The sequence below is a fragment of the Chiloscyllium plagiosum genome, unplaced genomic scaffold, assembly GCF_037043375.1.
Source record: "Chiloscyllium plagiosum isolate Xiang-an unplaced genomic scaffold, Cpla_swu_hap1 HiC_scaffold_18, whole genome shotgun sequence".
In the NCBI taxonomy this organism is placed as follows: domain Eukaryota; kingdom Metazoa; phylum Chordata; class Chondrichthyes; order Orectolobiformes; family Hemiscylliidae; genus Chiloscyllium; species Chiloscyllium plagiosum.
In genome coordinates, this window is record NW_028270156.1 from 23,022,247 (window position 1) to 23,034,360 (window position 12,114).

Here is a 12,114-nt window from a genome sequence, read left to right on the forward strand (position 1 = left end):
GATGAACCAGTGTTTTTGTTACAGAATTGCCAGAACCTTTGTGCTTTACTTGATAGTGCTATTGAAATAAACCTGTGCGCTTTGTTAGCCACACTGAACCTGTCCTACCACCTTCAATGATTTATGCATATATACACAAAGGACCCTTTGCCTCTGCACTCCTTCTAAAATTGCACCCCTAATTGTGTCTCCATATTCATCCAACCAATAAGAACCGTTTCACAGTTCTCTGCATTAAGTTCTATCTGTTATGTGTCTTTCATTGTCAAGAAGATTTCCTTTTGAAGTTCTGCATTCTCTTCCTCTCAACACTTTGAAATTTCCTAATCTACAAATTTTTAATTTGTGCCCTGTATGCCAAGGTCTAGATTATTCATATATATAAGGAATAGCAGGGACCTTAACACTGAACTATGGGGAGCTATACTATGAACCTTAATCCAGTCTGAAGTGAATCACTCAGAATTGATCTTCATTTCCTATCACTCAGCCAGTTTCATTTCCATGTTGCAATTGTCCTTTTTATTCCCTGAGCTCTAACTTTGTGCACAGGTCTGTTGTCCAGCACTCTATGAAAGTTGTATACACCACATCAACAGCATTACCCTCATTAAATCTCTCCGTTGCCTCGACAGAAACTTCAGCAAGTTACTTAAACAGAATTTGGTCATAACATGTCTCAGCTTTCCTTAATTAATCTGTGTGATTGTTAAATTTGTCCCATAGTATTGTTCCTGGAAGTTTCTCCACCACCGAGGTTACACTGACTACCTTGTGGTTGCCAAGCTTATCGTTAAACTCTTTTTGAATGAGGGTGTCTCGTTTGCAATTCACCAGTTGTGTGACACCACCCTGAATCTAGGAAAGGATAAACAGTTACAACCACTGCCTCTGCGATCTCCGCTGTCTTTTCATCAACATCTGTGGATGCATTTCATTTGGCCCTGATGCTTTGTTAACTTTAGTTGTATACAAGCTACCCAATACTTGGTTACTAGTTTTAAATAATCACCTGCCTGTTTCTCCATGACCTTGCACAACATCTTTGAAAAGTGTCTTAGTAAAGACAAATGCACAATGCTCATTTAATGTCTAAGCTATGCCTCCAGCTCTATATGTAAATTCTCTTGTCAGATCCCCACCTCATTCCCCTACATCTTGCACAGTCACTTTCTGACAGGGAGTAATTTGATTGCACTCCAACTATGTTTGGATAGTTTCATTTCAGTTCCTTATAAGTTATGGTTTTCCACACACATCTGATCCTAATCTAGCACAAATTGGTGAGCACAATCAAAAGATAACCCTTCCAAGGGTTATGCTGGGCTGATAATGAGACACTGCCAGTATTAACACCCTGGTGAGGACTAACTCAAACAGTTTTTTTTAAGGAGGTTCCAATATTCCTGTATCTAAACGCGAGCATAAATGCAGCCTAAGATAAAGAACATTATGGGAGAAAATGCATTATTTTCACCATTGCCAAATATCTTTTTTTAAACTTGAGCCATAGATGCAATCTAGAGTATTGCTCGGTTGGCTAATCCTTCCCAATGAGAATCACTCCCTGAAGCCCTACTCTCAGGCTAAGTTCACTAGAAAGGATAAAAATGATGTAGTTGTTAGTCTAACGACACTGAATACTTGGGAGAACATCAACACTGATTTAACCATTCTGCTTTCAATTTTTTAATGAAAGAATTGGAGAATGTTTATTTTTCAAATATAAATTAGGAAATCTTTTGGGTCAATCTCAGCCTTTTGCCAGAAGATTTATCACTCTTTCTCCCCCTCCCCCTCCCCCTTCAACCACCTTCCATGTTTTGTAATGGATGAATCCTGAAGGTTTTGGACTGATCCCTGAAACAGCACCTGGAGATGAAGTTTGTAGATGACAGATTGTTCCTGTTTCTGGCCTGTAAATGTATGTTTATTGTAGATGTTTCCTTTTGATATAAACTTGAATAAAACAAGTGAAGTGATGGTCCAAATTGCAACAGCATGCTTAATCTTTAAACAACAGGTTTGAGACAGTGATAATTCATGAATATGACTTCCTGCAGTGCATTCACTTTGACATTCTAGGGTTTAATTTGCACAATCCTGCCATTTCTACTTCTGTAATGATTATAATGTGGTTGGCCAGGTGATCGACATAGAATATGAGTGCCCTGATTCAAGCTGTTAATCTTGTCCAATCAGGGAGCCCTGGCTGACAGATAAGAACAGACCTCCTGTTCACTTTGAGAGCTGGCTCTGGGGGAGCTGGATCAATGTCTTCCTGCATGTAAATAAAGGGTGACTTGGTGAGAAGATACCGGCCTCAGTGAAGTTATTTCACTCTCATTACTTTATTTTCTTCATCCTTGCCAATAATTCCTTGCACCAGAACTGATTTTATTTTGTCTGTAATTTCACCAGCTTTTACCTCTACCTCATGTTAATTTAAATAATTATTTACCCTTATGTCCTTTTTAAGTATATGCAGACCTCCCACCATGTTCTCAGAGATGTTCACTATCTGACTTCCTGGTATATTTGTTCCCTTTCTGTAATTTAGGAGTGTTCTCTCTCATTGAAAATTGATACTCATTACCTCTGCGAAGGATGCCTGCAGGGTTTGATCTGTTAAAAAAAAAGGCTTTCAAATTCTGGTTAAGTGGTTTGTCCTGTTCACAATTGATTTATGAGTTTATTTATAGTTCTCTTTCCAACAGTCACAGTCTTATTCAATGGGATTACTTATCTCTAAGCTATCAGTTCCTGTCATTTTGTGAATAGGGTCAGAAGGTTGAATGAACATGAGCTTTCTTGTCTTTAATGGGAAGTACTGCATGGGTTAATCTAGTAGACTACTTGTCTACTGACAGGAATAGTGATAGGTATCTGCTAAAGACCAGATAATGAATCTAAATTTTGGATTCACTATGGAAAATGGCAGCAGGCTAAGTGGTATAGTGAAAGTAGCATTCAAGTGTATGTGTGGTAGAAGCAAAATTCCCTTCTGAACAGTCTGTAACAGGACTGTCATTTGTCTTTCAGTCCAGTAGTACAATAGTCCTGTACTGTGGAGGTCTGCTCTGAATTACTTTCTTGAAAGTCTTGAAGGAAAGTTAGATGAAGGAGGACTTTTGTCACACAATTGTGAAAGTGCGAGTATCTAGAGAAACCAGATGGCGCAAACTCCCAATATAAATCAGAGTTGGTACCTGCTGGCTGCCGCTCACTGAATGCTTGTTCTGGACATCAGTCAACTGTGTCTTCACAACAATGTTCCCATGTGCTCCAGGGCTGCAGCCTCCTTGACCCTTCGTCAACACGTACCAGCAACCACCAACCTCCCCATCAAATCTTACCTGCACTTAGACCAACTCTCACGTCACTTCAGCCTTTCGGCACTTTGCTTTGGTTCTCAGGGACATCAGTGGCTTTCATATTTGTGAAGTTGCTGAGCATGCAAAAACACAAACACACATACATCTCATATTTCCAATCAGATCAATCCTATGGTTCTTAGCTTGCTTTCTTAGTCCTCACTCACTTTGTGTTTCTTAGCTTATGTCTACTTCATGTTGCTTTCTTAGCACACACTTGTGGACATCAGCACTGACTTGCCCGTCTGTGTGGCTCACGCTGTTTTCTTTGTGCACTGGATCTTATGGACTGGCAGCATAATGGTTTGTGTTACTTTGTTAGTGCAGAGGGAGAGGTAAGCAGCTTGTGATGATGGGAGCACTGGACCACCAAAAAAAGGGTTGGACGTCTTGCTGTGTGGCACTGTGCTGTGTCTGCATCACATCTGCAGCCCGAGTCAATATTCTACACAGCAAGCACACTGCATCTGCATCAAACAAATGGCCATATACAAAAATCCAAGGTGAGCAGATCCTTCTGGGGAGAAGAGGGATTGTAGTGAGTTACAGGGTACTGCTACAGTCAGTCCAGGAGCTCCTGCTATTCCAGTCCAGGGGGTTGGCCACAACCAGTCAGGGGCTCTTGTCCTACCCAAATCTGGTGATCCCCATCCTTGCAGTTCAGGGATTTTGTGGTCAGTCCTGAAGGCCAAGGGCAACTGGTCCAGGGATTACATGGAGGTCAGTCAGGGTGCTGCAGTGGAATCAGTTTGGGAATTGGGCCAATTATTCCTGAAATGAGAGAAAAGGAATGATTGTGTATGTTTTAAGTGGTTGGAGGAGAAGTTTGTTGTGAAGCAGGAGCAGGAGAGGTGGTGAGAAGACTCAGGAAGTAGAAAGCATAGAGGCCACTGGGGCCTGGTTTTGAAGGATGAAATGGTTAAGAGCCATTCAGAGGGCGTGATGCATACCAAGAGTGAGAATTGTAGTTTGTAAGCCTTGTTGAGAGGTGTGGCACAGTTAGTGAATGCTGTGAGTGTGAGATAGAGGAGACAAGGCGATGGCATTTACTCTTACAGAAGATCATTAACCTTCCTCCCACATTGCTGGATGTTCCTGTTCACCTGAGACACAACACTGACCTGGGGCTGGGATTTGTGTCCAGGCTGGCTGGTTGTGTTGGTGTGACCTCTTGTGTTGGCTGGTTGGAAAAAGAGCTGTGCTTTCTCCCACCGCCCTCTCCATCTGCACCTCCAGGTCCCTATATGTGAAGTAATAAGCGAGTTTTCCTTTGCTTCAGACCTCGTGTTTCGTAAGAAAGGTTAAGCACCGGTGTGTGAAGGCCACTTCCTGGCTTAGATGCTCTCTTGTTGGAGATGATCATTGCCTGCTACTTCTGTGATACAAATATTACTTGCAACTTGTCAGCCCAATCCTGGATATTGACCAGGTCTTGCTGAATTTGCAAATTGCCAACTTCAGTATCTGAACAGCAGTTTCTTGTTTTTCTGCTCAGTCATTCCCTCTGGAACAGAAGTTGATGCAAAAATCTGATGTGTGCTTGCAAGTTTACTTTTGTTAGTGTTTCACAGAAATGATGGACGGACGAGAAACCAATGACTTAACTGCTGAATAATTTGTTATAATGCTCAATTGAAACCGATAACTCTCTTCAGACCTCTTGTGTCTTATTTCACTCCCCGATACCAAAACTCAAGAATTCTTGTCTTGACCGCAGCTCTGTGGTTGATTTTTAAAACACATTAGGCTTCCTTTTTCCAATCTCGTATTAAAAGCGAGTCATATCGATTTTGCTTTTTTATTTGAGGTATAATGGAGCATTGATTCCACTCGAATGTAGTGGTGGTGAACACAACCATGTCTGAGAATACTAATCTGAGGGCCATGCCATATTATTTCTCTGTCAGCAGCTACAAGCATTTGAGACAGAGAGGTAGTCAGTCCAGCAAGGTAGCAACCCATACTGTTCTTGTGGAATTTTGAGGACCACTATGTATCTTTTTGGGACCAAAAAAAAAACCTTACGTGAATTGCGCCTCATCCATTCCAATTGTAATGAGAATGTATAAAAACAAGCAGTGCAGAGAAGGACATGTAAGCTTTTTCTGGAATTTCATGGCTTCATTAACTTGAAGTGAAACTGTGATATGCAGCACTGCTTTTGGAAATTTGAACATTGTCCCTACATATATTTAGTTTTGGTTGTGTCACTGAGTATGGTGTCAATGCCAGGATGGATGATTCCTATTCAATAAATGCTAAATTGCCCGTAGTGTTAGGTGAAGAGGTAAATGTAAGGGAATGGGTCTGGGTGGGTTGCGCTTCGGTGGGTCGGTGTGGACTTGTTGGGCCGAAGGGCCTGTTTCCACACTGTAAGTAATCTAATCTAATAACAAGTGTACACTATTACAAGCACATACCAGGGATACCAGGCCAAAACGCCAAATGATGCACATTGATGTACCAGAACTTACTATTGTGCTGCCTGATACAGTACCATAGAGCTTCAGCAAAGAAAATAAGTTTGTGACTTCGAGAAGAATCTAGCGATATGTGAGGTACATTAGGAACTATTCCTGGTGCCCTAACAGTGTTCCCTCATTAAATATTGGCAAAAATAGCATAGCCATTTAAAAATCTCACTGCTTCTGGGATGTATTTGGCACATTTGTGATCATGATTTTGCGTATATAATAAGGGCCTGTAAGCAATTTATTGTTTGAAGCTCTTCAAGATGTTTACCTGATGTGCTTAGACATGAAATCATTCTAAATAAAATACATTTAATCAGAGGTGGGACCACTTTCCCAATATTAAATCAGTTTTCTTTTAAATGCTATATAGTATAGTCAGTGTTTACGTTAATTCTTTGAAATTGCAAGGTGAGTGATCAAAGTACTTAAAGTCCAGAATTTAAACTCTGGTCCAAGTTCCAAATTGTTTACTGTTAATTAGAACTCTGCTTTATAGAAAAATAAGAGATGGTTTATGACGTTCATGAACTGTTTATTTCCAAATAGAAATTAACAAGTGTGATTCTCATTAAAATATTCATTTCTGCGAGAAGACATTAATTTGATCAGCCACCAATTGGATGAAATGGATCTCCCAATGATAGACCACCTTTGAAGAAACAAAGAAATGTCACTAGGTGATATCTCTCACTAAAACAATACATCCTGTTGTAAGACAGCATAGATTTCACCCACATGAATATGTAGCTGCTGAAGAACAGAAGCAAATCAATAACAACTAGAAGTTGCTTGAAAAGCTCAGCAAGTCTGGCAACATCTGTGGAGAGAAAGCAGAGTTAACATTTCAAGTCCAGTCACTTTGACTGAGTTAACTCTGGTTTGTCTCCATACATGCTACCAGACCTATTGAACTTCTCCAGCAATTTCTGAATTTGTTCCACTTCTAGCATCCTGCAGGTTTTTGTTTTATTAACAAATCATATGGTTGTTGGGGAACACGAAGCAAAAGTATCAGGAAGAGTATTTTGTGAGTGTGTCTGAATTCACAGTGCAGCTATCAGGTCAGCCTGGTTAGGTCATTAAAGCAGAATGACAGATCTCAGAACAACTACTGGCATGAGAGATCACTGCGGAGTCTTCAGGCATGCAGTGATTCTTTTGTAAACTGCCATGAAAAGTATTTAATGTTGCCTGTGGGGTTAGGACTTCTCAGTAACTGAAATTCAGCAGAAGTATGTAATGCTTCCACACTCCTGCCTCAGGGAAATGTAAGATCACAATTCCCAATGAGCAGGTGTAGCCACTTTGGATGAATTGAACATTTTTGTTTTCCACCAAATGTTTTATAAACAGCTGAATGATTGTCATCTTTTTGTTAGAGATATGCTGTGTTAAGGCTATTTTGGTGTCTTAAACTGAATTTCACTCATTTTGTAAAACTACTGTTAATGTAAAGTGTGTAACAACATGTATTTTCAAAGCCAGAAAGGACACTTCGTCCTTGAACATTTCTTCACAGTTTCGGTAGATGGTGTCCTAAAAGGACTATTTATGCAAGATGTTGTGCTGCATTCACACTCAATCCACACTGCTGTCTCATTGAAACTAAAGAAGTCGAGGCACTTTAAGTTGGACTGTCTCAGAGTCAAACTGTCACAGTGTGAGACAGCCACAATGTGCGATTGTCTGTGACATGGAACAGTCGGTGTCAGAATCTGCCTGTGTGAAACTGGCAGAATATAAAACAATTGTAGAGTAAAGTTGTGCTAATTTAAAACTCAGTGATTTCCATCCTAATTAGTCCCATAAGGATTGGACATCGGGAATGACAGAATGTTTTTGTAACCTCTAAAAATAAATTAACATTCTTGCGTAGGAAATAGAAGACCTTCTACATACTACACATAATCTTCTCAATATAGGATTTGCTACGAAAACACACTGATTTGGATTATGAAATGATTTGGGAAGGTAAAATCCTACTTCGGAAACCAAAATGAGCAGAGCCAACTTGATTAGCGGTGCTCGATCACAAAAATCAATAACTCCAAATTGAATAGATTAGATTTCTGGCGGGTTAAGTTATACCTGATAACATTGAGTCCAAACCGGTTCTATATAACAAACTATTCCCAGCTATATTTTCATGTAAAATATGCTATATGGAAAACCTCTTTCTCTGACAGTCATTGATAGTTCAAACAGAAATTAGCTAAGATTTGCGATAATTATCAATACTTCGATTCCGTATTACCAGTGTTGATCTTGGAGTCGATCATTATTGAGCCCATTTGATTTCAATGTGTAATTTGATGTTTTCCTACAGGGCAAAATGTGCAAGAATGTACATTTCTCTTGGCAATAATTAATTGTGTATGCTTTTAAATGTTAGACAAAAACAGTCTAAATATCATTGTCATTATCAACATCATGTGTTATCTGTCCAAAGGCGAATCTTTTTTTCATTGTTTTTTCATAACACTTTATTTGTGCCAATTTTTTTTTATTTGACAGTAGTATCCTTCAGTTTCCAAGCTGATAGCATTCATTTTTCTGTCTCCATCTTCTTCTTTTTCCCTTGAAATCTTCCCTGCACAACATATTTTGCAAGTTCATTTCTTTTTAACACATGCTTTGTCAGTCCATGTACCTTTTTCTGAATTATCATCAACAAATTATTTTGTTTAAATATTTTCTTTATGGTATTAGTGAATGAATGCTTAACATGTTATTTATTTAGAAAGTGTCCATGCATTTATTTTGGTCTTGCTGAAAAAAATACACGTTTTGTCAAAGTTTTTTTTGTCTTGCACTCATCAGGGGATTCACAAAAAAAAACCAAAGTGAAGGGAAACCATTATTTGTACTGTATAAGAGAAGAGTGCTGATCTGTTGGGAAGTTTGTCTCTGGGCACTTGTTATTATCATAACAAATATAGCAAACAGACACGTAGAGAGAGAAAAAGACTTATTTGTATAATGCCTTTTGTGACACAGGATGCCTCAAAGCACTTGGTAGTCAATAAAATATTTCTGAATTCAAATCTCTCTTTTCAATAATATTTGTTGCTGAAACATTGCATCTTAACATTCATCAGGACAAGCAGACCTCCAATCCCTTCTCCATGGCAACGCATCAGCTAGCCAGAGTCAACATGCCAACGAATTTGTGTCTATTTACTAATTCTGCAGCACAAATTGTTGTGATTGAAGTTTGGCATTCTTGTGTTTGTTCTGATGAGTTCAAGACAAAATGCTTCAGTAACATATCTATCTTCAGCAATATTCAAGTTGTTTGAATTGTAGTCACTGACGTGGCATTGGAAAGGTTTTACCAAAGGTTCATTGTCATGAAGCATTAAGTGCATTCTGTCTTCACTAATGCCACTTACCCTGCTGAATTTCTCCAAATTATGTTTCTACTTCAATTAACAGGAATATATTAGAAGTTAGCTACCTGAAAATGTGGAATAATGTGATACATATGGAATTGGATCATATGTTGGTCGAACAAGAAGTGTGAAAAGTGTAAATTTCTTAATATCACAGGAAGTCCCACTCCCTTAATTGAAATCACTTCAAGAATCACAGTTTGTCCTGACATAAATTCTATTCAATTTATTTCAGTGCTGATAGAGACAATAAAATGTAGGGAGAGCCCCGAAGAAAGATTAACTAAGTTGTAAAGGGAATGGATATTTGCATAATTGAAGAATAGAAAACTAAAAGGATTTAAGTGTGAATATTGAAATCATCAACTAGGTATATAATAGTTACAAACAAGATGAATCAAGTCCTGAGATCTTTCCAGAGATTGTGTGTGAAAACAATCTCACAATTTGTTTTAATTTGATGTGATTTAATATCGCATCCAATCAACAAGCATCTTGCATTCAGTTTGGGATGCCACCATTCAATCTTGCAGTGAAGGTGTTGTCATCATCAGTGAGCCTCCAGTGAAGCACTTGTATTAGTCCTGCTTTCTATTTATGTGTTTTGGGTTAGTGATGTCATTTCCTGTTCTTTTTCTCAGACAGTGGTAGATGCAATGAAGCCAAAGCGTGAAACTCAGTTACAACACAATTATATATGATATCTTGCATGACAACTTGGTTCATAACAGATTTATGAAGAGAGACTCACGGAACTGAATTTAATTGAAAAATACTGAGAGTGTTTTCTGTTTAATAAACAGAAGCTTGATTACTATTGGCTTGACAAGATAGAATTAATTGAATCCACAACCAAATTGTCAGTGATCTGTTAATTCACAGGGTACCTATAAATTTTTTAGTTGTGTTATAAGTAGCCAAATGTTATACATTTTATATTAATATATTTTTCAAGAGTTAAATGGAACTTTTTTAATACTTTCTTTTTAATTATCTCATAAAAGTAGTATGGATGTGATAAAATTTATAAAAAAAAGTTTTATAAAGCTTTTGAGCAGTAATCAATTTCAGCCAGATGCTATCTTGAAAGCACATAACTTGCAATGAGTTAGGCATTGTGCACTGTTGAAAGAATTGTTTACGTTACTGCTGGCTTTGATCCAAATCCATGGGCAGTGTGAGGTAAATTAAAATGGCACATCTCCCACAGTATTAAAAGGCAGGCATGTCAAGTTCACTTATTCTTCAGAGGCTTGAGCACAACCCTGTTCCTGATCATTATAAACACAACATAAGTTATGGGCTTCTTTTCCAGTCTTTTTCCTAACAGCAATGTATAGTGTCTCGCTTATCTTTTGCTGTTTGTTGCATATCATGGTCAATAATCATTGATGGTCTTAAATAAATCAGACAACCAAAATTACATTTTATAACAGAGCTCAGAACTTGTTTTTAAATTATGATTTCAACTTGTGTTCACTATTATTCGAGAATTCTAGCCTTAGTAGAGGGTAAGGGAAGTTTCCTGCTCATGAGACAGCGAGTGATCCACACAGGACTGCGTTGTATTAAGTATAGGCATAGGTGAAATTTACTATAACATCAACTTGTGGATTTGGCAAATTATGGCAAGGATTAGGCAGCAAATAGATGGGTGGATAAGTGGAAATTATTATTTAGGAAGTAATGTGTAAGAATGCCTCAAATGGAAAAGTTTACATAGATTGTAAGGGGTAAATGGCCCAGATAGGTTGATGCAAGGTATTAAAGGTGCCGATTAATGCAATGGTATTGTGAAATGTGGAATATAAATCTAATAGAATTGGGGGGGAAAACACCATAGTGCTAATGTTGAAGTTGCATAAAATGTGAGTTAGGCTGCAATTGAAGAACTGGGGATTATAAGCCATAATGTATTTTACATTCATTGTTGACAAGTGTGTGCATGTTTATGTTTGGGCATGTACGTCAGTATATATGTAATACTATCTGTTCATCTCAACGAGGTAAATGATTTCAGTCCAGTGGATCTAAACTGATCAAATTTATCTCTCCTAATCAGAAAATGTCCCAGTACACCAAGACGTAACTTGTCCTACCATTAGTCTTTATGGAGAGTTTATGTTGAACTGAAGTGATGTACGGTGACATAATGTTTTCAAAGCTATTTAAATAGCTGGAAAATATTTAGGAAAGAAAAGTGTTCTTTATGATCTGGTTTACACCATTCACATTAATATTTGCACTCATTCTTGTGAATCTTGAGGCATAGTTGCAACAACTGGAAATGAGAAAATGAGTGAGAATTGAATTTTGTTTGTTTGTATTTTGGAGTGTAATTTCTCTCCCCCGCATCCACTTGACCGCCCTCACTCTTGAATCTGAAGTTTTGAATAAGGGTTTTGCATCAGGGCAAGAGTATTATTGGTACAGGCTTCCTGCAGCTTTCAGCAATAAATCCAAGGTCTGAAGATGTATTGGTTGGGAATGCAATACCTTAATTGACTTTTGGTGATTCACACCAGAAATCTAGAGCAATGAAATTCAGAACAACTCATTGTTACCTGGAGGTTGGAGGTTTGGGGAGGGGGAGATTGAAAGCTTGATATTTCTTCAATTTTCTATCTCACTTCATAGTTTCTAACAAAATATGAGCAGAAGACCCTATTGCCCAACAAGTCTGCTGTTTAATTCAATACAATGAGTATCAAATAAACAATGAAATAAGACCATTATTAACCCAAAGTCAGTCCAGTTTATGGTGTATTAATATAATAGCACAAGTCACATCAGTTTTACAGCCTGTCAATGGTCCTAACCTTGAACTCTCAAATTTAAGTCTCACTCGAGGACATCAGAACAAAATTCCAAGCT

The 12,114-nt window shown here is 38.1% G+C and overlaps 2 protein-coding genes across 4 annotated transcripts in view; one reads left to right on the forward strand and one right to left on the reverse strand.

Annotated features, from left to right (window-relative positions):
* The window catches only part of LOC122557675 (ankyrin repeat and BTB domain containing 2b), a 211,104-nt gene that overhangs the window by 79,354 nt on the left and 119,636 nt on the right, over positions 1 to 12,114 (forward strand). The window lies entirely within an intron of this gene.
* The window catches only part of LOC122557676 (uncharacterized), a 38,897-nt gene continuing 33,143 nt past the window's right edge, over positions 6,361 to 12,114 (reverse strand). For both annotated transcript variants that reach the window (XR_015760119.1, XM_087996333.1), the window contains exon 4: positions 6,361 to 6,497. Coding sequence is in view for 1 of the 2 variants with exons in the window: in XM_087996333.1 (XP_087852459.1) it covers positions 6,426 to 6,497 (72 nt within the window). In the remaining variant the exon portion in view is untranslated. The remainder of the gene's footprint in view (positions 6,498 to 12,114) is intronic.